This window comes from Rhinolophus sinicus, linkage group LG03 (genome assembly GCF_036562045.2).
Source record: "Rhinolophus sinicus isolate RSC01 linkage group LG03, ASM3656204v1, whole genome shotgun sequence".
Classification (NCBI taxonomy): domain Eukaryota; kingdom Metazoa; phylum Chordata; class Mammalia; order Chiroptera; family Rhinolophidae; genus Rhinolophus; species Rhinolophus sinicus.
Window position 1 is genome coordinate 140,022,788 of NC_133753.1, and position 26,042 is coordinate 140,048,829.

The window sequence follows — 26,042 nt, forward strand, 5'->3', positions numbered from 1 at the left end:
AGAAAGTCATTTAAATTTACAATACACTGATATAAGTCAACATGTAGGAAAGATGCAATAAACCTTTCACTATTGTTAGCATTCATTCAACTCTTCATTCATTTATGGATCTGTTCATTCAACACTTACTGAGCATAGACGTTGTTAAGAGATTGGAACAAAAATAAAACATATAATGCCTGTCTTCAAGTGGCTATTAGGTCAATGAGAGAAAAACAAAAGTAATGATATTATAGCTTATAAATGCCATAAGGAGAAAAAGAAATCATGTTGCAGAAGCTCAGAGGAAATACCTTGAAAAGAGACTGGGGCCAAGCAGAGATGACTCCTTGTAAAACTTCATTTCTAAGGGAGTTTTAAAAAGACAAATAGGAAGCCAGGCGGCAAACAGGGGAAGGAGAAATGGGCAATAGAAAAAGGTCCTCAAGAAGACCAGAAAACACACCCATGCTAAAGTAACCAGTGGTAAAGATCAGTGAAGCTGCTGCTACCAGACTGAATAAAATCTTCATGTAGCATATTATTTTCAGTGTACAATTTCAGGGAATCACAGAGGTTTACTTAAAGGGCCGTATGGTTCCTAGTGAGTACATTATAAACCCCAAATGAATCCTGTCGAGTGTTCAAAATTTCATACCAAGAAGTGTGATTAGATTTTAAACTACATTATAGAGTGTTGTTTTGAGGGGGCACGAGGAACTCTGAAGACTTGTAAAGCTAGGGTATCTCTAGTGAGTTCTAGAATCAGTGTGATTTTACTTAAGAAAGGGTTAAAAAAGTTGTTCAGGTTATGAATCAATAGCATGACAGTCTGTTGGTTTTGAAAGCCACCCAAATTTGTATTATGAAATCAGAGAATATCTAAAATGGTTCAGGCCAAGTAATGGTGTCACCTATGAAGTTAGGCTCCTAATTTCTTACCCAGGGTTTATGTTGTCAGTAAGATCGTGCTTTTGCTTTGTCTACTATGTGACTTCATGGACTAGTGGTCCAACTAAGAGATATTTTTCTAAGACATAAATTCTTGAGTAGTCCCTTTAATAATAACTCAAATATCTAATAAGATTATTATCACTTAACAAACATAAAGTTTCAAATGCTTTTTAGGATGCCTGTAGAGCAAACTGAAGGGATAATAACTAATAGCCCTGTTTACTGATGGGCTTCCCTACTGGTAATGACTAGCTTGTCTGTGACCTGAGAGAGTTTCTAAAAGAAGTCAAACAACAACACAAGGCACAAAGGTGTTCTTTGTCTACGTTACTGGGAAGTGAGGTGACCCCACGTGTTATCTGGTTACCATAATTCTGGAACTGAGAGACGGTAATCTACAAAATGGACACTTGGCCATTCTCCGAGGTTCGATGCCTGCCTGCAGATGTTAGAAAATCAAAAACTTTATAATATGGGTATATTGCTTGTTGCCTCTGTGAGAGGCAGAATCATTCAAACACAGTGCATTTCTCCTGTTGCTTCCACACACCCTCCTGACAGAAATGGCCCATAAGTGACAGAAGCAAGTCACAGAACAAATCCTGCTTCCAGTTCAATGCAACAAACATAGATTAAGTCATATCTTGGAAGTCTTCCACCTAGAAAACTTACAAGAAGCAAAGCAACTTTTCAAAGCATAGCAAAATAAACATTTGCTCTATGACTTACTGAATTTGGCACTGAATGGAAAATATGTACTTCCAGCAAACTTAGTGAGCTAACTGATGCACCGACTTCACCTTCCTGGCTGCGTAAGGCCACCAGACTGCTCTAGGAGGCTAAGCTCTCTTCTACTCCTAACCCTACCACTAAGTCTATTATTTGAGGCAAAGTATGTGACCTGTAGCATCGTTAGCTCTAAGTGGGACAATGCTACTGGTTATCACATTTCTTAGAGCAAATGTTCGATCATGAAACGTATTCTTTTAATATAAATACTGTTTTGGTAGTACATGCTGGAAAACTACGAAGCATGTAAATAATTTGAAAATGTCAGTTTGGGATGAGGTGCTAAAACTTGTGAATCATTTCAAGAGTCTTCCCTAAATTGAGAAGATTTGTAGGAGGAGAGTGGAGGAATTGGAAATTTCAAGTAAGAGATTTAATTCACCAAGAATTTACTGAGGATCTTGTGCCAGCCCCGTAATTAAGCTTTCCGAGCAATACAAAAGAAGTGGGAGAGTGGGTCTTCCGGGAACTGGATGGGGAATGGCCCCAGGCAGGGTGGATGTGCCAACTGAGAGCAAATATGGAATACTGTGTGGGGGCTGGTATCAGAAGGGATTACGGTAAACTAGTGAGGCACAGGTTTCAAGGAAGTGGCACACTTAAAGATGGATCCTTAAGAAAGGTAAGATTTGGAAAAAGATTTAAAAAGGGGAAGAGAATTACACGTGACCTTAACAGCATGGTCAAAGGCAAGTAGATGGGAAGGAAATAAAATCCCTCTGTATCATATATGACCATAATCACTGTATTTGTTCATTTTGGCCAATATACCCTAGCAATGGTTCTTCCTGTGCTCTGCTGATCTGGTTACCATGAAAAGCTCTAGGACAAAATGCATTTACTCAAAATAAATTTGGAGAATTACTTAAGGCCATGCAACTCCTCTCCTCTTTTCCTTTTTTTTTTTTTTTTTACAAGACCAGTGCTCTAACCCCTGAGCTATGGGGCCCTTGCCTGAGTACTAACTTGTCCTTTTTTAAAAAAATCGTTACACTACCCTTTATTGAGTATGGACTTGTGAGCCAAGCACTAGGCTAAGCACTTTATGTATGTTATTTCCTTTACTGGGACTTAGGGATGGCTCTGTACCTAGAATTCAAACGCAGGCCTGTCTGATCGCAAGTCTTTAACTCTGTGTTGTAATTTACAGACTGTTGTTGCCTAGATTCTCTCTGGGCAGTAGGGATTTCCAATGCATTCTCATGGATCAGGTTATGTACCCTATTAACTCTGTGATGTGTTGCTCCAGATTATAGCTTTCTCTGTACCTTCTAACTGCACTTCTGATCCTTTCAGAGAAGCATAGTAAGCTGGACCTTACTTCATGTCGTGGATAGGTTCTGCAACTTTAAGCAAAACGACATAGAGCAAAATCAACTTTACCTTGGGCTAATCAACAAGAGTTAAGTTGCTAGGCATATCATCCATGTTATAAAGAAACGATGTTGAACAAAATGAAATTATCTGAGGACTTGCTATGTATTAATGCCTACATTTTGGGCACCTGGTATTATATTACATGATTCACTCAAAGTGAATGTTATGTATTTTATTTATTTATTCATGATTTATTAATTTTTTTTAATGATATGAACTTTTAAAGACCAGTGTTTACATATCATGTCAGGAACCCAAAGTTCCAAAGATTGTCTCAACAAGTCTAGGGAGCATTAATGGTGGCACTTCTCTACTCCCATAAATTCAGGGGAGGCAAGTCTTGAGAGCTGAGAATACCCGGAGTAGGAGGTATAGTGAAAAGCTGTGTGTATCTTCCACTCTGTTGGTTTTATTCTAGATAGTCTTCTTCATCCTGGATTGAGCCTGGCCACTCTGAGGTCTGTACCGCCCAGGGCTAAAGCTGCTGAAACTTCTAGTCTCTGAGGGACCTGCTCCAGCTATCTCTCTTGCCCCTTCTCCTCTCTCACAAACATAGACAGGAGCGTTCTAGAGACTTTTAAAGATCCCATTTGAAATGGTAAGTAATTTTAATATTAATAATTAAAATATATCTTTAGAAATTAATTATAAAAACTGATACAAACTCCAATATAAAAGACCATTATATTGCTCTCTTAGAGGGACATATCTTTATGTAATTTCTCTGAACTAAACCTGTCAATCTAAAAGTTTTCTTCCTGACCCTGTAACAAAATTGCCAAAATTTGATAACAGATTTTTTGAGGAAAACTACGTTTTATCATGAAATTCGTTTTGTTCCATCTGTCATCTTTTCTATGCTTCATTATGCTAACTTCAGTTGTTTGCATGAGCGGGCTAAAGTTTTTTCCACAGCCATGTTCAAGTCATCACCGGGACTCTTCAATCTCCAGATCAAAGTACTTTTGTCTTAGTTTTGCTCACGTTACACTTACTTTGGTAAGTGATGTTAAGCCAGTATGTTTTAACTTCCTTTTGATACAACAATAACTATATTGGCCTAAAGTGAAAATGAAACCTTACAGAGTAAAACCTAATTATTAACTTAACTATGAAAGAAAAACAAGACAAACATTTTTTAAAATTCATTTTGTGGTGCTTTGGGATAGAGGAACTCAAAATATATCAGAAAATAAATGTAATAGGAAATTTTAGGATAAAGGCCAAAAAGTAGACCAAAAGAGCTAGTCTAAGCCACATTCACTTTGTAATACTAATAACTTAATGTAAGTCACTGATGGCTACTCAGAAATAATGCAAACAAAAAATTCTATTCAGGAAAAAATTTTAAAAATAAATATGTGAATCAGACAAGGAGGTAAAAGCAACGGAAGGTGGACTCTGAGACCTTCCTTGTTTCCCTCTGGATGTGCTCACCACTTGCCTCTCAAGGAGCTTCCCTGACCACCTATTTAAAACTGCAACTCACCTGCCTGCCTCTTTCTCTCCTGAACTTGGAATTTATCATCTTCTAACATGCTACATAATTTCCTTATTCTCTATTTGTATCACATATCCATCTCCCCACCCCCAACCAGAATGCAAGCTTTTCAAGAGCAGGCATTTTGTCTGTTGTGCTAACTGATTTATCCAAAGCACATAAAACAGTTCTCGGAACAGAGTTAATTAACTAATTAAAGTTAAGCGTCTTCTAGTAACTACAATAAATTCATAACTCAGGAACAAAGAAGTAATTACAAATCAATTAAATAAGAGATTTCTAAAACAGTGAGTGGTAATATTGGGAATGAGTAATAACATAAAAATACTGAACATTTATTGAGTGCTTACTATGTACTACCATGTATCCCTGAAAATAAGACCTGGCCAGACAATCAGCTCTAATGTGTCTTCTGGAGCAAAAATTAATATAAGACCTGATCTTATTTCAGTATAATATAAGACCCGGACTTATTTTACTATAAGACCGGGTATAATATAATAAATATAATATAATATAATATAATATAATATAATATAATATAATATAATATAATATAATACCGGGTCTTGTATTAATTTTTACTCCAAAAGACACAGTAGAGCTGATTGGCTAGGTCTTATTTTGGGGGAAACACGGTACCACTCTTAAATGGGAGGAGGTCTGGGAGTCCCTTTTCAAAATGCTAATATTTTGGCAAGAGGTACTCCTGAAACTAGCACTGTGAGATGTTCAGTGGGGAGGATTAACTGCTACAGAGTCATGCTCAGCAAAAGAACACAAATTAGGGGGAAGTGGGCAGGGGGTAAGAGAAGGAAAAGGACATGGGCAGCTGGGAAAACTTGTATATTCTGTTTTGAAAATGCCACTAGTATGTGTTCTATCAGTGACAGTAATAAATCATTTCCTGACCTGCATTTTCCCAGACTACTCTCAACCTTTACAATATGATTAACAGATATAATTCAATAGAAATTTATGGTTTCGTACTGTTAAATATGCTATTTTATTATTTTCACTTTTTTTTTCTCCAAAGAGAGGTATGAGGTAGTGTAGGTAGTGTATCATGATGAGATCAAACAGTGCTAACAATGATTGCTTGGAAATAACCTAGAACAAATGGTGCTTTCTCTTTTTCTCACTGTGGATGTGCGCATGTGTGCAGTTGTTCATCATTGGTTACAAAAAAGAGATGACTTCTCTGCTGGACGAGCAAGTCCCTGGTTACTATTTGGTAAATGCCACTATGAAATGTATTCATTAAAAGAATGTAATTTTCAGGCTGGCCTGGTGGCTCAGGTGGTTGGAGTGCTGTGCTAACGCCAAGGGCGCCAGTTCAATTCCCAGATAGGCCAGTGAGCTGTGCCCTCTACAGCTAAGATTGGAACAACAGCTCTCTCTGGAGCTGGGCTGCCGGGAGCAGCTGGAGGTCGCTGTGGGCTGCTGAGTGCTGTCAGGGGGCCACCATAGCCAGCATGGGTTGCCATGGGCTGCTATGAGCAGCCGACCAACGACTGGCAACCAACTGCCTCAGCCAGGGGGGAGCACAAGGCTCATAATACCAGCATGGGCCAGGGAGCTGTGTCCTACACAACTAGACTGAGAAACAAGGGCTTCAATTGGAGTGTGTGTAGGGGGGGAGTTAAAGAAAGGGAGAGAAATGTAATTTTCACAGCTATATTCCATTCAAGAACATCAAAGGGCAGAGAGCATAAGGGAAAAATCATGACACCCCACCCATGCAACATAATATGTATTCCACATATATGTATACACAGAGTAATAAATATCTTTTGCTGTCAAACTGTTTTCTCCTTGTTGGTTTTCACTGAAAGGCCCAGAAAGACGAAAAAAGTAACACAAAGTCATTAACTTTATTGCAATCTAGTCTCTCGTTTCGGAGACATCAAATACTTTGAGATTTAATTTTACTGGTAAATAAAATATTTCTAAAGTTCAATAACAAGTGAATGGTCCAAGTTTAGTGTTTTTTTTTTTTCTCTTTAAGCCACACTGACCTTTATAGAAGCAAAAGAATGACATTTGACATTTCATGGAAAAAAAAGAAACATAATTTAGTAATTTTTAACCAATCGCCACATGCTACAGCTTTAGAATTGCTCAATTCTTTCCAGACACAAATGTCTCATGAGCATGCTTCATATTCTTTTTAAAATCACAAGTAAATAAAGAAAATTTTAATTAGATGAGCCTGCATCACATATTTGCCTGATGTCATCCTTTCCTCTCTGGGAAAAAAAAAAATCCATTTAAGAAAAGAAAGAAAGAGAGAAGGAAACACAAGACACAGATGACACTTGGCATGTTGGACTTTTCTCTCAAATGCTGTATTGCATTTCTGAGATGCAGCTGGAGAAAGCCACAACTGCAGGTCCTGACTCGGTTATTCAGACTTCTGGCCCAAATCTTATACCATAAAGAAGAAACACACTCAGTGAGTTCGGGGTTGACAGTTCTTTTAACTTGCCCCATGTTTTTAATCTGCTCACGTGGCCTTTCCAAGACTTGGAACAAAATAGTCTGTAGGCTTCATCCCAGCCACTGGGCCATGGGCACTGCTTGTATTTTAGGTGAAGATTCCCAATAGTCTAGTGGCTGGATGGGTACATTCAGTGAAGAAGTTAGGAGGGAGCACAGAGCATCTCCCATGGTTCCTCAGCTCCTCTAATTTGGTTTTGGTGCCTTGTTCTTACAGTTGAGGAATAGGTGCTGTTCTCCTATACAACCTGTTCTATGTCTTCTTTATGTCTTCTGTCTCCAGTAGCATCATTCCCTTCCACATGGACATACTGTAAGTCGCCAAGCACAGCTGAGGAAGTTCTGGCGCAACTTATGCCCAGCCTATGTCTTTTCCCATCTATCAAGGTCAAGGATATCTGGACTTGTGCCTGCTTTGGAGCTGTAGACCTCAGCAAGGTTTTGCCCAGTGTTTGGTAGTCATTCAGAACAGGCCCAGAATGACCAGCCTCTCCCTCCTCAATCTCGGGTCAGCCACGGACTGGAGGTCACTTAAGGGGATGGATCATTCTGAGACCACCTAGGAAGTTGGGGCTCATTACAGACTATCTTCAGAAAAGGGGTCCAAGAATACTTAAAACAACTCTGATTTTTTTTCAATGTTTGGTATATAAAAATTATAAAAGATAGAGCCGGAAAAGTTTCTTTTCTCTGATCCACGTGGCGTATGAGGAAGGGTGTTAGTTCATTATGAAACCTTCAGTCAGTGCCTACTAGGTAAGCCAGAGGTCCAAAACTGGCAGCTTGAACACTGCCTGCCAACAGGCTTTGATTGGCCCTCACAGCATTTAAAGGTTGTCTTTAAATAGTTGCCAATATTAACAAATTAGGAGCTTTCACATAAAAATCTGTTTTCTGGCTTCTCCAGAAAAATCTGAAGATCTGGCTGACACTGGATCTGCTTCCTGTCTAGCAAATACTTAACTGGAGCCAAGTAGCTGCTGCCCCTTTAGACAAGGCCTGCTGGCTCGTGACCACAGGCCAGGTCAGCTTTCAGGCAGGCCCTGTAGACATAGAAGTGTTCAACTTCTGGTATGAGCATCCTAAGCACCTAAAGGAGAACCTGGTTCTTGTCAGCAGATATTTGGCAGGATTTAGTTCATGCTATTCTCTCCCCTTTTCCATCCCTTTTCTACTTGCCTCCAAGATACCCTGAGGCTACATGGATACTTACTAGTAAGAACATTTTCCTTTGCCAAAGGGTCAGAAGGCCAAGCAAAGCCACTGCTCCCTGATGTCCCTGAGTCTGTGAATCCAATTGCTGCTTTGGCTGGAAAAGACTTATCAGTGAGGAAGACACTGAACTCATACACCTGAGCTACCTAGTTGCCAATAAAAAGTTACAAAGTCAAGCCAAGGCAGAGAGTTCTCAGGGCCAAAGGAGAGTTGGGCGTTTGTGGTTTTATTTTATTTCTTCATGCGGGCCACAACTGGACTGCACAGTTGATAAATATAAGGCATAATGTCTGAAGTCAAGATAACAAGAGCTCTAAAACATTTTCTTTGCTTCAACCTGAAACTATGGAGATTACATTAGACTCCATATTCAGGAGAGTTGCCAGCTCTCTATTTATAAAATAGCAGAGGCTAGCTTTTGGTGACACACAGCTTGAAACACACTGTGGGGTTAGGAGATAAGTTGGTAACACAGAGGCAAAAGACAATTAGGGGCGATTTTCCAAGTGCTCCAGAGCCTGCAGCTGTAGGACACCTGTTGACCACACAGCAGTGGTGTAGCTACATTTCTCTCTTTCATGCAGCTCTAAAAACATCAGCAATCAACTCTTGGCTGACTTTAGGAATCCAGTGGCTTGTCTATGATTCCTCACAGCACCTGCCATTATTAACTGCTACTAGGAATGTGCACTGGCTTTCCGAAATGGCACAAATCTGGATGTTTTATCATTTCTTTTCACCCATTCAGAATTGGGAAATTCACCACATCTCCTAAAACACAAAAATGCCATGTTGAACATTGTTACATGGACTTTTGGGTTTTGTTTGTTTCTTTTCAATGAAGAGATGGGTCCTTTTGTGTAGAAGCCTTGCTCTCTCAGAGGATGAGCCATGCATAGTTATCTTTAGGATTACTGACAGTGCCCCAAATATGTGAGAATGATCAAAATACATAAAAAAAAAGAAAAAAAAGAAAAAAAAGAACAACAGGATGCAATAGAAAACAGATGTTGAAAGGGAAAGAAAAATGATAAGAAATTCCAGCTGATGAAATAGAGATGGAGCTAGGAAGAGAAAAAAGAGACATATCAGGGATTTAGATGGATCCAAACAGTGAGAAATTCAGAGGACCATTCAATGGTACCAGTCTCTATGTCTTAAGGATTAGATAGGCTCTTTCATTGCAGTGTCCATTCACGCAGCTACCTGGACTGCAAGTGCTCCTGGAATTCAGCTCAGGAAGTTCTCGGCACTGTCGGACGGGCTATGATTGCGAGATGCATGGAAGATTTATAAGTCATGGCCCTTGATCTCAAGAAGATTACACTCTGGATTACGATTTCCTTTCATGCATTTACGTATCATTTATTTATGGTAAATTCCTTTCATGCTGCTCTGAGCTCACTCTCTCAGAGTCAGTGACAGTGGGAGGAGCAACAACACCCATGACTATGGTTCTATGTTTCAGCAAAATAAGTTCCCTGGTGGCTGTCTCTGAACTTGTCTTTACAGATGGAATGCAAGAGGCCAGAATTAAATATTGGGAATGGTTAAGGTATTTATAAAATAATTTAAGACGTTTTTTAAAAAGTTCTTTTTTTTAATTAAAGTTTATTGGGGTGACAACTGTTAGTAAAGGCACATAGATTTCAGGTGTACAATTCTGTATTACATTACATCATCTATATATCACATTGTATGTTCACTACCCAGAGTCAGTTCTCCTTCCATCACCATATATTTGGCTCCCTTTACTCTCATCTACAACCCCCACCACCCTTACCCTCTGGTAAGCACTAAACTATTGTCTGTGTCTATGAATTTTTGTTTCTTCATTTGTTTGTCCTCTTCTTTTGTTGTTTTTTAAAAAAGTTCTTTACACTCTTTTAGCAGATCCCATAATAATGTGGTGAAAAGGCCCTGGAAAGGCCCCACCCCCATTCCAGGGCCTTTTCAATACTGTTTCCTTCTATTATCCTACACAAACTTCATTCCAGCTAGACAGAGAAGAAAGGGATGGCAAAGGCACGCACTGGATAGAAGAGAACACGGTTATCTAAGGAACTTGAAGAGACTTTCCGCTCCTCCAAACTCATCCAAATTTGGTATCGTTTGCAGCCCAGCTCTAGGACCACATCTTTCAGGAAGCCATCTTTAGCTTTTCTAGACCTTCCTGCAAAGTTCTCTAATTATTATTATTATTATTGCTAAGAATAATTACAAATGACGTTAGACAACAACTACCACCATCATAATAAGAGTCACTAACATTTTCTGAGCATTCTTTCAGCTCCACACACTTGGCCATGCTTCACATATATTATGTTACTCATATTATGCAATCCTTTCAATAATCCTAAGGTAGGTACCATTATCATCACCATTTTTCAGAGAGAGAGAGTAACTGTGACTTAGAGAAATTAAGTAAATCTCTCAATGACACCTACTAAGTGATAGAGAATTCTTGTCAGTATCATCAATTTAGCATTTAATTATGTAGTAATTGTTTGTATCTTGAGTTGTTATTTATTGCACAGTTATTCAAATATTTTAAGTGTTCTGTGTGGGTGAGGGGTTTTGGTAAAAAGCCAAAATTGGGTTTGAAGTACAAAATGTACTCTTTTGTTAACCCTGTGATTGATATTTCAGGGTTCTGGGAGGTTTATGAGATATTTGAGATTGAGTAAAGAGAAGCTTAGAGAGCACCTGTGAATGAAGAAAGAAAAGTGATATCCCTGAAGACTACTGGGATGTGATCTGGGACCAGTGGTTGTTTGCTGGAAAGCCAGGTTTAGTTCCCAGACCAAGCGCTTAATGGCTCATCTCACTCTCTTAGGTCTCAGTTTTCCAATTTGAAACAAAACAATAGCAGAGAACATGAATACTTGCAAGAGTTATAAAAAGAGTGAATGACAAAAGCAATGTGTCCTAAACTTTTTTGGTTTCTCATACAGAGCATTACTCATTTTAATAAAGTTTTGAAATAGAACCATAAAGTTCCAGAGTTAGGCAAGATATTGTCTGATTCCATTTATTTTATAGATGAAGAAATTCCAGCTTCATGACTTGTTCAAAATCACACAATTAGCTAGTGGCCTATCTGTGTTTCCTAATTCTTAGTTCTAAGCTTTGTTCATGAGTCATAATAATCCATAAGTACAACTCACTTCACAGGCGAGTCCATACATATCTATTTATATTTGGGCTATGTCGTAATAAACTTGTAATTGATTTCTTTTCAGAATGGTATTCTTCAAAGACTATTTTGGCCCCAAATGAATAGAAATAGGAAAAGTAGAAATTTTAAAAAGAAAAGTTAGTGACTTAGAAAGTCAACCTCTCCAACCTGGGTTCCTGCATCCATAAGATGAAATAGTTGATTCAAGAGCAGTGAGAATCTGATAGAATGATAAGAATATTTTTTGTGCCCAAGAATTACCCAAGCTGTTTAGAGAAAGAGGCAAAAATGGCAATATATGTCATGGGAGATAATAATCCAGAGGAGCAGAAAACAAGGAAGAAGAAGGTTAGACAGGGGCTGGTGACTGCTATAAATAGAAGAAGGGAATTATAAGAAGTGTGAGTACCAATAGAGAGAAATGCAGGAACTCTCAGAATTCTGGATGTAGAGAATGAGACAGAGAGGTCTTCAGAAGAAGAGGAATGTGTAAAGAAAGAACAGGGCTGGAATGAATCCTATAGATGTGAGGGGTAGTGGTGGCGGTAAGGGGGGATTCTTGGAAAATTGACAATGGCAGGAAAGGGAGGGGCACTGCTGTGAGTGTAGTGTGACAGAAGTAGCCTCTTTTCCTCAGGTAAGGGGAGGCAGGAGATCGGAAGAGTGTTAGTGAGCCTCAAGTTCAGGGATGTATATGATTTGCTAATTCACACAAATTAATGAACCCAGTTGGTGATTCAAACAGTCAGATTTCAGCCAGATTTTATACTTGGCTTCCATTCACTTTTGCATTAAAAATGTGCATTCCATGCGTAAGAGAGAGAGGAGTACATGATGAAATTATGTATCAAGGACTAGTGAAATGTGGTTTTGTTTTGGTAGAGATGACCTTTCTGTTTCTCTGAGTCTACTTTTCCTAATAAAATGTTTGATTTATATGGTTTAGAGGCATAAAAAAACAAACATTGTGAACTCTGTCTAAAGGCTAAAGTACTAAATTATAGTGTACTAAGAGAAACCTACCAGTTGCAAAACACTGTGGCTTTTATCACTATACATAAATAACAACATACTGACGCATGGAAAAGGGACAAAATGAGGATTTTACAAGCACATCTTATTAAAACCTACAAAAACGTGAATAGAACAAATCCAGAAAACTTGCAGCAGTAATTCAGAGGCACCCATTCTTCAAGATACCCTTTGTGTTTGTAGAACACGTCTGTATTATGCTATTCTAACACATTTGATAATTTAATTTTGAAGTGGAACTCATGGGTAAAGACCAGAATTGAGAGTGGGTTCTGGTATAGAGCCTATGTATAATCAACTACTGTAGTTAACAGGAAATTGTCACTCTTTATTTACTTGTAGCATATTATTTTATTTTACTGAAGATTGTACAAACATAAAGTCATAGTATTGGCACTGATGAGAGACATCCAAAACACTTTATGTTAGGATAGTATGTATTTGGAAATAAATAGTATTTTCTTGGTATTTCCTCAAAATATTGAGACTGGTTTAAAGGTAACCAAATTTGCAAATGGACAAAATTGAAGTAGATATAAAAAAGTTTTGCAGATTTTTTTTTCTGTAATGGCTACTTAATTGGCTTCACAGGAAGAAGAAAGCAAATCTTTAAAATATGATGAATGAGAGTCTCTGAATAAAAGAAGCAAAGGCTATGACAGAAAGTTAGATTTCTCAAAAGTACTTATAGGAATGTAATATGATATTGAAAAGCTTCTACAAGGATGACTACTTTTCTTAAATTTGTTTCAAGCATGAATTTTGTAAAAGACTATGAGAAATGTAAATATTATTAATAACATGAAATTACAAATAAACTTATTACTAATACTGTATAATAAAATAACGAAGAAGCAGATTTCTCACAGACTCAGAAATACCTGACTAAATCTTCATACTAGGGATGCGCAGTGAAAACGGTGACATCCTTGATGACCTCCCTTCTATTTTTACAGTGATTCTTCATGAAAAGTGGATAACTTAAAAGCCCATCATCTGTCATTTGATAACATTTACAACTGTTATAAAATTCATTTATTAAGAGTATACTCCTTTATCTGTTGTTAATAGCTGTGGTTATCCCATGAACTGTTACTTTGCCAGACTTTTAAGGTGAAAAGTATTCAAGGACTTTATGATGAAAAATCATCGGTAAATTTATTCAATTTTAATTTGCCTATCAGTATTCATTGAAAAAAGAAAAAAAATTCTTAGAAAAACTTCTTTATAACAGATGATCACATCACTAACACTGTTCTAGTAATCAGGTTATACAGTTTAAGTAAGCTTTTCTTTTTCTTTCACTATTCCGCTTGAGATTCTCCAACTTTTGGTAGTGCTAGAGATGGACAGTCCATGATGAAACAACTCTTCAGAACAAAATGGTGCAACCACCTCCACCGACAAGAGGCTGCATATACACTCCAAGAAGAGAGACAGCAGAGAAGCAAAAGGGAGACAGTGACTTCTCAAGCATCAATTTCCTCACTTCATTTTAGGAGACCCAGCAAATTTGGGGCAATTGCTTTCTAGATTGAACATAGCCAATGAATCCAAAATTTCCATTCTCTTTTTTGCAATTCCATAATTTCAGATGACCTATGTAGCTAGTTGGTGCTAAGTTTACTATGTCTCTGTCTTTACATAGCAATGGTCAATTAAGCAAAGAAAAATAAAACTAGAAACTTCTAGTGATTTCCTAGAAAAATGTTAACTATACTATGCATTTCTTGCCGTGTTTAAACTCAGTTGATATTCATGGAAAAGTATTGTGTATTAGGGATTTCAGAAAACGGTGGAGTTCGTGGATGACAGCGTCACCACAGGTTTGGGAAACCCATTCGGTCTGACCTGTTTAGCTTAGTGCACATGGCTTTTGGGTCTCCTATAACAGGCATCCTAGATGCTTATAGCCTGGGTCACGCAATCCAACGCTTGATTTCCTCTAGTCCCGTCTTAGTCTCTAATTGTGTCTCATACATAAATTGTTTTCTACAATAAGGTCTATATGATATTTAAAAAGACAGACTAGACAATTGATCTACGTGGAAGGCAGTTCAGTTGCAGCAGCAGTTAAGAGCACGGGCTTTAGAGAGTGGAGGGAACAGTGAGAGATGGGAAGAGAAAGCAAGGGGCATGTAATGGAGCCACAGACAGATCACCAACTTTACACTTGTTTAGAAGCTTTTCTGAGGGTGGCCAATTAGCTCAGTTGGTTAGAGCATGGTACTCTTAACAACAAGGTTGCCAGTTCAATCCCCACATGGGCCACTGTGAGCTGCACCCTCCACAACTAGATTGAATCAACTATTTGACTTGGAGCTGATGGGTCTTGGAAAAACACACTTAAATAAAAAAAAGTGTGGAAAAAAACCTTTCTTGACTTTGAAGGAAGGAGTCACATTTTTTATTTCTAGTTCAGCTTTCTCAGGGCTTACACATGTCCTTAGCAAGCAACAGGAACTTGATTTGGTAACTTGACTTGATGTTCAATGTCACTTCTCTTAAGACTGGTTAAGTTACAGAAATAAAGGATGGAAGATAACTCATGGGAAGCAGATGCATTGTGAACTCCTCTGTCTAATCTGGAGCCTGCTGTATGATACTGCTACTCACCACTCACTCAATAAAGATTTTCAACTAAGCCAAAAAGAGACTGTTCTTTGTGGTAATACAACTTTAAAATAGACATCAATGTTAAAATAGATGAACATTTGTTGAAATGCATTAGTTTTTATAAGTGAAAGATAACCAAATATTAATTCCTACGTTAATTACGCTTATTTATTAATGTTTTTATTTTGATTTTTTATGTATTTTAATTTAGCAAAATTTTTAATTTAACAAAACATTTTTTGAATAGCTACTATAAGCACAGCCTTCTGCTAAGGTAATGTGGAACAGGTAAATAATATAGGTTCTATGGTCTTCCAGCATTGCATAGCCAGTGGGGAACTGACCTTAGTTTACTGAATCCCCAGCTCATTGTTACTGGGTATGTGACTTTGCCTAAGCTACTGAACTTCTCCAAAAGGAAAATGACAATAACAATAGTTCTTATCTGACAGGGATGTTGTAAGATTTAAATGAAACAACTACAATTGCACATAATAAGTACTTAATGAATATTAGTTGTTATTATTATTGTGATTTTTATTATATATTGACCAAAGAGGCATGGGGATGTTTGATCTAGCAAATACATACATGAATACATTCTAGATAAACATTCTTGAATGAATGAATGAACGAATATAAGGGATCCAGTGTTATGATATCGGCTCAAACTATAATCTACCATATCACCACTTTGTAGTGAGTTCCTAAGATTGACAGAGAATCTGAAATGATGCCCCAAAATGTTAGTTAGGGGACAAAGGACAAAGTATAACTACTAGGTTTTATGCTACATCACACTTACATGGTATCTATACACTGGAATCTTATAGCCAAATAAGATAATTGAGATGGTTAGCTCAGTGAATGTGGCCTGTGACATCATCAGGGTTTTCTGGACAGACTGAATATTCAGCACTGCTAACTGATTTCAGTGATGTGCTGTGAACATCTGGAGCTCAGAGTGTGAAAATAATCTTAAATTAAATGCATATGCAATTATAGTGTCACATTAGGGACAGGAGAAAGGCAGTCAATATTATTATACACCTATTATGTGCATTTTTGGTTGATTTCCATTTTAAAATGATTTTTGGTTGATTTCCACTGATGCTTTATAAAATAAATAGTAGTATCTCTATATCAGAGAAGTTCAATTACTTGCCTAAGATCACAAAGTTAAAAATTAGGAGGACAGTATTTGTATTCCAAAGTGCTTTTAACTAGCTATTTCACACTATTTCTCAAGCAAAAGAGAATATTATCTTAAATATTTGCAGAGGAAAACAGTAACATGGAATTGATTTATATTGAAGGATGAAGACAGGACTTCTTGGATCTATCTTTGGATTTGTTGGACCCCAAAAATATTTTTTTTTAAGTTGTTTATATTTGATTTCATGTCACTAAATTTTTTTTCAGTAGGGTTTTTAGCTGGCATTTTTTTATCCACAATCTGAGAAGGCAGAACTGCTTCTTTGAGCAGCAAGTTTTTGGAACATGCACCTTTGGTTGTTCAGGTCTGACAATTAGGTTCGTGAACTCATCCTAGAAAAAGTACTACATACCTCATTGCTGAATATCACTACAGTCACCTTTGAAGTACTCCCCTTGGGAAGCTATGTACTGATGCCCAGTGCCTAGTCCACCCTTCAAAGCAATTTTGGAACTCTTTTTCTAGAATGGCCATCAGAGCTGTTGTCATATTACCCTTCATGTCCTGAATGTCATCAAAATGTCTTCCTTTTAATATTTCCTTTATCTTTGGGTAAAGAAAGAAGTCATTGGGGACCAGATCAGGTGAGTAGGGAGGGTTTTCCAATACAGTTACTTGTTTACTGGCTAAAAACTCCCTCACAGACACTGCCCTGTGAGCTGGTGCATTGTCATGATGCAAGAGCCATGAATTGCTGGCAAAAAGTTCAGGTCGTCTAACTTTTCATGCAGCCTTTTTAGCACTTCCAAACAGTAAACCTGGTTAACTGTCCAGTTGGTACAAATTCATAATGAACAATCCCTCTGATATCAAAAAAGGTTAGCAATAACGCTGCAACAAGTTTGCAAACTTAACTGTCAGATCTCGTATATATGTATGATATGATACACAAGACATGAAGTGCACCTCATCGGCTGACCGAGGTGATCAGCCCATATTCCGTTTGTGGTCCAAAAGAAAACTAAATCTTCTCTCGAGGAAGCAATTTGTATTTATTTTTATCTAGGGCTTATACACTGATTTCCAGCTATGGGAATTTAACTTGCAAAAGCTTTTGTTTAGCCCATACAATGTTTGGGATTTTATTTGTTTGTTTGTTTGCTTTCATTTGCATGCTTTTAGGAGGATTCTGTACCCTATAGTCCTTCTACAGTCCCTACCAATCCCTACAGTCTAACAGTAAACTTATGTGACCCACATAAGTTACTGGCTTGAACCTGAAGGCATCTGCTACACATGTAAAAGCAGATGAGTGCCCACAATAAATCTGTGCTATAAACTAAGAACTGTGATGGTAGACATAGGAGAGCTATAGCATCTGAATGAAGGAAATACCTAGGAAGAGATCAATTGGGGGAGGACCTGTGGCTTAAAGACTAAGCTTACAAATCTCTCTCTTTGGCCTTTCATTTGTCTTTATAAAGCTCCTGAGGTAACTGTTTTGTTTTGTTTTATTCATTCATATTATTTTATATTTGTAAAACATTATGTAGTTTATAAATTGTATTTTTCCATGATCCTTCAGACAAAACTTAGGGCAAGAATCAGACATCTGTTAGGAAAGTAGGTAACTAAAGCTCAGGGATGTCAAGTCACTTGGCAGACTAGAGGTGGCATGGTATTTAATTGCATGCTCATTCTATTGCACCTGACAGCTGAACATTAAAGAATGTTACCATAAAATATGCATATAAAGTATTTACAAAAATATATATATTCTCCCCACCCCAGTATTTGAGTAATAATACAAGAGATGAGTAAAATTTTAGACCCCGGAAAAAATTATAAATTAACACTAAGGCAAAAATCTGAATGACCAGGTGAAAACTGGCCCCAAATGTTATATTTCCTTTGTTCTCCCAAAACCGTTTATGAAGAGGAAGCATGCCTCTTGCTTATTCTAATTCTTGTAGGCTTACTATTTCAAGAATCTGAATGTACTAGATCTTTTCACAGGTAAAGGCTCATTGAGTCCAGGAAGGCATACTACATGGTTAAAATGCAAAAACATGTGGTCACAGAGGGCACAGGAAAAAAACTGTGAAAGAGAAAAACCACTAGGTAAAACACTAAGATGCGGAAGGAAAAATGGAGGTATCAATTTTGCAAGGATGAAGCAAGGTGTCAAAAGGTAGTCTATACAATCCCTTCATTAACAAAACTGTATTTGTGGAAGATATTCACTGGCAGATCAAATCCTGGCACTTTTACTTAGAGAACCAAGTACAAACAAAAGTAAAAATCCTGCAGTCTGTTTGAAGAGCTGTGCATGGCCATTTGACAGGCTAATGAGGGGTCAATGTCAGATGCTGTCATTCATTGTCAAATGGAGTAAGAAATTTATTGCCTGAAAGCACAAATATATTTCACCAGACCAGATGCTACTGAACATTGGGCATTGTGGCATGGCCTAATCAAGACAATTTAAATACACCTCCTTGTCTTAGCTTCTGTATATTTATTATAAAGTTACAGAAACGATCTGGGATGTTTGAAGAGCACACAAGACATTCATTAGTCTCTGAATCACACTCTACAAAACAAGTGTAGTGATTTTGTTGTTGTTGTTTTCCAGTGAACTTGACATGACTCTGGCAGGAATCAGTGATAGAGTCCCAGGTTCCCCTGGCTTCTACATGTTTATTTCAGGGTTTCCTGGAAGACTGCTTTTCCACTCTTCATGACTAGTTCATGTGATAGTCTCCAATAGAAACAAAGTGACACTTCTTATTACTGTTGGCTGTTGGAAAGCAATTGCAAAGGGAGTGCCTTGAAACAATTAGTACTCTGTAACTGATTATTTAACAATATGTATTTCCAAAGATCTGTTTATCCTCAAAAGGAAGCAGCCAAGACTAAATATGTGCTGTATCTAAGCAGACACCTGCACTGAACCCCTCTGGATGTCAACTGGAAATTTTCTAATCCATTTGCACTTAAATCTGTATGTTTTCATGAGCAAAGGAAGATGGTCCATTTCTTCTGACACCTCAAGGACTATTTTCTTTTAGGAAAATTTCTTCATAGAAGATGGTTTTAGTTTTAAAGCTCAAATTCAATATATAACAATAAGAGATATACGGAAAGTGAGGAAGGAAGAGAGAAAAGAAAGAAGAAAGAGGGGAAAAAGAAGGAGGGTAGGAAAGAAAGAAAAGACTGAAATAAGACAGAAACACTATTTTTCTGTATAAGTAAATGCTTCATGTGTTCAAGGCACTCTAGTGGCCACCATAGAATAACAACAACTAAAAAGTAAAAAAGAAACTATTCCCAAATTTGAGTCACTATTTCCAAGCCCTTTAGGCATTTAAGACGTGGGGTTAGGAATGAAAATGATTTTAACTGATCTTTAATTTGAATATAGGCTATATATTTTTAGCTATAAATTCCATGTTGCAACTCTCTTCTCTGGAATAGTGAATGATTCAAAAACTTCCAGGGCACATCTCGAGACCAGATGCTTATACAAAGGAACATGCATAAGTCAGTTATACAGACACAGTCAAACGAGACTCTGAAGAATGTGATCCCATAACTCACATAACGAGAAGTGTCACATCCCAATACCATGTCAAGTTTTGCTCTCTTGCCAGTTTTTGCATTCCAAGAAGAATGCCTTTCAGCTTTTGGAACGGTTCTTTTATGCATATGAATTTTTCCCCCAAAACTTATTTTCCATCATCTCCAAGAAGCTCATGCCTGATACTGCTGGCTACCTTTATTATCTTACATGGGACTCCCTACATGTAAGAAGATTGTCAGTCAGTGAAGTTTTGACATAGTAAATGTAAGTATGCCCTTGAAGAAAACCTGAGTCTAACTGGTTGGGGTTAAAAATGGAAAAATACTTTATAACATAATAAAGCCAGGAGTGGTATGCACAATGTTTAATGAGTGTGGCACAGGCACTGGCCAATCAGCATCACTGCAGGTCTAACACGGGAGTAGGGTTCGAGGTTCCCTGTCCAGCCAAGCATTAGCTTTTTAGCTGCTGGAGGTCTGGGGATGCTTCTGGCTTAAATGGCCAGAAGGCTGGCTGGGACTCATGCAGGGTTTCAACAGTAGGTACTTCAATATTTTAACAACTAATAGGGTTCTACAAGCTGAATATCAGGCCTGACGACTATTCCCATTAATTGTTACACAAATTTGGATATATTTTGGATTATACAGTTTAAGAAAGTTGTGATCTATAAGCATTAGCATAAATCTACTTAGAAATGACAAACTCAACTAATTTTTTTTTAAAATAAAGGTTATTGGATTAATGGCTCAGGGAATTAAGAAAAATATTACACATAGTCCTTTATGAATTTCTTGTGGACCATACAAAGACATTTGACTATATGATGGAGCCCAAGGACATTCATAATAAACTAACGTCACACTGAGGAAAGTTCCTCGTGGTTTGACAATAGCTACTGTCCTTGGCCTTTTCCAAACTTACATCAATGAACAAGAAAATTGAGAAAGTATATACAGTGGACATCTATTACTTTGGCTTGCTTAGCATGGTTGCCCTCCCTTTTATTGGTAAAAGAATCCTTTCTTCCGGTGGGAATTCTATTCCATGTGGGTTTTGTGAGATAACTTAACTTCTTCCACCACTAGAGTCTGCTCATGACCCAGGCCTAGCCAGAATACCTGCTACAAGCTGACTGGTTTCTGGATAGTCTGTGGATGTAATTTAAGTCCTTCGCAAAATTTTCCTACTGGGGAATAAGCTCTTTCCCTGTTGGGGAAGGAAAGGTGGTAGGAGACGAGTCTTGCACTGGTGGTGGCCGCAGTGCTCAAGAAGACTATTGAGTTATAAAAGTAATAGACATATTTAAAATGATTTGTTTACCTCCTTTTTGTATCTATACCCATCATGCTTTATAAAGTACTTAATACATATTTTCTTAAGTGCATATATGTATTAGAAATTTGATAGCTTAACCTGAGTCTTCAGAAAGTCATCAAGAATTCCTGATAATATTTCAAGTGATCAAGATTCCCTTTTTAAAATTGCATCAAATAATAAATGCAAAAAATCAGAATACCTTTCATCCATCAGTCTCAGAGCACCTATGACACAATAATAATCAGGATAAAAAAATGGGGCACTAATCTCCTCTGAGCAAAATACAGTAGCCAAGCATAAGATACAAAATCTACTTTTGTGGTCAGAGGTGTTGACAAAAGTCAGTTAAACAAATACAAAGGCCAGAAAAAACAAACAAACAAACCCACAACTGTTAAGTCTTCATGGAACATCCTTTGAAGAACTTCCTACTACACAGCAATATTGCATGGAAATGCAGACATGAGGCAGTTTTTAAATTAAATGAACCAAATAAACCACAGAGAAGTCATATTTTCCAAGTGTTTCGAAATAGGCATTCCTCTTAGGACTGATTCACTGAGTACTGGCACCAGAAATGTACCAGATACCAGGCAAGAGTGACACAAACAGTCATTGCTTCAATAGTGCCACCGAGATAGAGTTAAGCTCATTAAACATAACTTTGAAATACTGTTAGTTTTTACTTAGCTTGTATTAATTTCCTCAAAGAAAAAGACCATAAAGATTTTTTTTATATCTCCATACAAAATATAGTTCAATATTCGACAGTCCTCCTTTATGATTTAACCTTCATAAGACCTCAGGACACATTTTCCTGTGCATGTGGTTTGGTAGGTTACACCGGTTGCCATTTTAATCTTATATTTGTTTAATTACTGCTGATTCATTCAATTAGATTTCAGGTTTCCACTGAATCCCACCAATATCTCTCTCTAAGCAGTCCGTTTCTTGACCATCTTCCAACCCTCCATCATTTACATTTACTTTCTGCTTAGAAACTGCTCCATACCTTTTACTATTTTTACCTCAAGCTCTCAATTCATTCACCTCAACAAATGACTTTGCTTGCTGACTTTCAGAGAAAAGAGAGGGCATTAGATGTAAATTCCAACTTTCCACACTCTAGAATAGTTTTTTTCGTGTTCACTCATCCTTCCTTCGTTCCCTAACCTGGGAGAAACATCTCTGCTCCTCCCTCAGATAAGCCCTCTTTCACTTCTGTTCTTCTGCCCTGTCCATGATCTTGCCATGGCAATGAGTCTTTCCTCCAATGGTCAGTTTCTCCTTTTTTGTATGTTCTTTTCAAGCAAAGAAAACAAAAACAAAAAATCTCCCTTTAATCAACCAACCAACCAACCAACCAACCAACCAGCCAACCAACCAACTACACAACCTTCCTTCCTAAGCTATTGCTTTCTCTCTTTTTGCATTTTCCATTACATTTCTTGAATAATAAAAACAACTGTTCAGTGTGAGGTACTGTACAATTGCTTTACATTTATTATACCATTTAATTAAATCACACCATAATCCTAAATAGTATTTACTCTTATTTCACAGACTAAGAAAGTAGAATCGAGTAAGTATCCATGACTCAGCTGAAGTCAACCAGATAGCAGGCTGGCGGAGTTAGGATCATGCTCTACTATACCAGGGGTTCTCAAACTGTGGTCCCCAGGCCAGCTGCATCAGCATCATCTGGGAACTTGTTAGACTTGCAAATTCTCAGATCCCACCCAGATCTGCTGCATAGAAACTCTGGGTGTGGAACCTGCCAATCTGTGTTTGAACACGTCCTTCACGTGATTCTAATGCACACTACAGTCGGGGCACCGCTGCACTAGACCACACTGCTCCTCAGTTCTCATTCCATTGTGTGTTCTCTGCTACACATGACCGAGTTAGGTATTGTTTTTCTTTTGAAGCTTCCTTTTTTACCAGCAACTCCAAACCACCTTACCCTGGTTCTCTTTCATTAATAATCTCTTTCACTGGCCCGCTCCCTATACCTAGTTACTAAAACATTGATACCTTTGTCTGATAAATCTCACCAACTCTCCAACCTCATCGCATATTTCCTAGACCCCTGCTCTTGATGTGATCTCCATGTTGACTAAAGGTGTCTGCACCCAGCCATTCACCCGAGCCAGGCATCTCTAAGTGATGCTCTCACACTCTATATGCCTACAGTTAATTGGCTAACCAAAGTTCATTAATATTTATCTCTGCAACAATTTTTAAAACTGTCACCTACTCCCTATTCCCAGGTGCACTGCCAGAACATTATAGGCTGGAATATGACAATAACCTACTTGCCTGGAGCTGCTCCTCTTTTCAATACCCTCCTAAACATTTCTAGTTATCCTTTTAAAAAGTAGTACAAGCATGTCATTCCCATTCAAAATTTAAAAAATGTAAAAACTAAAAAAAAAAAAAAAAAAAAAAAAAAAATTAAAAAAGCAAATCAGAACAAAACTAATCCCCCAACCCCCAACCCCCATCCCAACTTCCCTATTACTTAGAAGCTGAAGTTTAACATCCCATCCTGACATGGTAACATGGTATTGAAGCCACCCCACCCTTCTCTCTCCTCTCCCACCACTAGCTTCTAACTGTAAAACCTTTCTTGCTTTCCTCCACTCATTTGCTTAACCTAGGCAAGATTTATCACTGGCCCTTTTTGTAGCCCAGACTAACGCTGTTTTCTCTGCCTCAAATACCCATTTCTAACCATACACTCATCACTTACTGAATAAACATTAGAGGTGTCACAAACTCATGGCCAGGTAAAAAAGAATGAATTAAGTCTACCAGGTGTAATGAGGTCACATGCCCCATCTAAAGAGGGCAACATCTATCTACTCAGGACTTGAAAATAGCTGCCAAGCAAGTGTTGCCGTTAAACAAAAGCCAGAAATTCAGGGTTTCGCAATATTAAAAGTTTGCAGCAAAAAAAAAAAAAAAAAATCTAATAACTGGTCTGTGTACCATTGTGTGTCTACCAAATAAAATGTTATCTGTAGGCTGTCAGTGTGAGCCTTGGTGTTAGTTACACTAGGCCCTAGGGCTTCAGAGGTGAATAGGACAGGGCCTCTGATTTGAGTAGCTCACTTTTGGAGATCAGCTCAAATGTTAGAACAGGCGACAGGAGTAAATAGGCCCTTCACTCAGCTCTCATAACACTCTGTTTACATAGCACCCGCCATAGCTTATGCTTATAGCCAGTTGTTTATTGCCTGGAATCACCAGAACCCAGAGGAGCTGGGCTGTGGTCTCGCAGCAGGGCTGGTACTAGCAGCATTAGCACACGTGCTATTAGTAGATGCTTAATTATAAACGTATCTAGAGCTGTCTACATACCAACTTGCATCAACTTGATTCCAAATTTTAAAGTTACTGTGTATTTTCCCCTTCCTAAATTCATATAATGCTTTCATTAGGCAACCTCCTGTAAAACATGCTCTTCCTAAAGGATTTGTCTCCAAAAAAGCAAACCTAAATATGCTTTGAGTCATATTTTAGCTGTATGACATAATCTGAATATGTTTTTCTACACATGTTCCTTGCGAGATGGTGGTCAAAATAAGGACCATTTAGAGATATCTCTGTAAATTCAAGAAATTATTTTAGTCTAGAATAGAAGTTTGCACTTTGGAAAAGAAGGAAAATGAGTTCATTTGTTCCATTTGTTAATTTCAGGGTATAACTTTTTTCCATCTAACAAAAGCACTACAGAGTCAGCTTTAATTTTTGCTATACTTATTTAATTTCTAGTTATGCTATCCAAGCACGCACACAAAACTAATTTAAGCTGGGCATTGCCAAACTCAGAGAACTTCAATCAGTTTTTTAGTGAACCAAAACACTCTCATTTTACTAAGCACCAGATTTAAAAGGGGACTGCTTGAACATTGCTATCTGTTTCACTCCTCAACTGATCTAATTTCTAGACACACCATGGTCCAAATATGAGCACAGGTTCTCCATGGCTGCCACCTGCAAAGTCTATAAACATCAATCATGTTGAACAAAAATATGTTTTTGCAGTTACTTAGATGTTCTGAAAATAAAGGAGGGTCGATATTTTATGTCTTCCCTTTCTGTATAATCAGCAAGTTAGGAGTCCAGCCATATCTCAGGTGTTAAAGATTTAACCCCCATCATTTTTTTCTACAACTCTGTGCATGTTATTATACGCACAAATTCACATCTGTGTGGACACTTGATTCCTTTACATTGAACTCAGTGCCGTGTTCATTAGCATACATGTGTGCCATCAGTAACTAAAATATAAGGCTTACCTGCAGACTGTTGAAAATAACAAAGAGGACCAACATCCAGAAGTGTCTGTAAGCCATGTGCAGGCCTCCCCAAAGCCATGTCAAAGAAATCAGGGCAAAGAGATATAAAACCAGAGGAATTTCTAGAAATCATAAAAAAAAAGGAGAAAAAGAAAATGTGAGCTTCAGAATACTGAGTAGTCACAAATATACACAAAATTATTTTTGGCTCCTTTCTTGCAATACTCTCTAAGCCTAAGTGCCCATTTTGAAAGAACAACCTTGGAAATCCCATTCTTATGCCAGAGAAGAGCAGGCACTTTGCTGAGTCCACATTCTTTCTGTTTTACTGGTAGGCAGGGGGATGGGTTAGAATGATAACTGTTCCTCTCCTCGATTGCCACCTGCTGGACTGTACTAGAAGTGCCACAAACAACTGCGAAGGTGCAATCACTTTGTAATCCCAGGTAAATCTTAAAAGATCGCTCCACTAGAAAATGACAGGCAGGTAGACATCAGCGTGCTCCCGAAATTTGCGTAGTCCAATTTGACATTTTAAA

The 26,042-nt window shown here is 37.8% G+C and overlaps 1 protein-coding gene across 1 annotated transcript in view; it reads right to left on the reverse strand.

Moving 5' to 3' along the window:
* Positions 1 to 26,042, reverse strand: part of ADGRV1 (adhesion G protein-coupled receptor V1) — a 503,501-nt gene that overhangs the window by 34,769 nt on the left and 442,690 nt on the right. Inside the window, exon 87 of the mRNA XM_019734240.2 lies at positions 25,504 to 25,625. Coding sequence (XP_019589799.2) covers positions 25,504 to 25,625 — 122 coding nt within the window. The remainder of the gene's footprint in view (positions 1 to 25,503; positions 25,626 to 26,042) is intronic.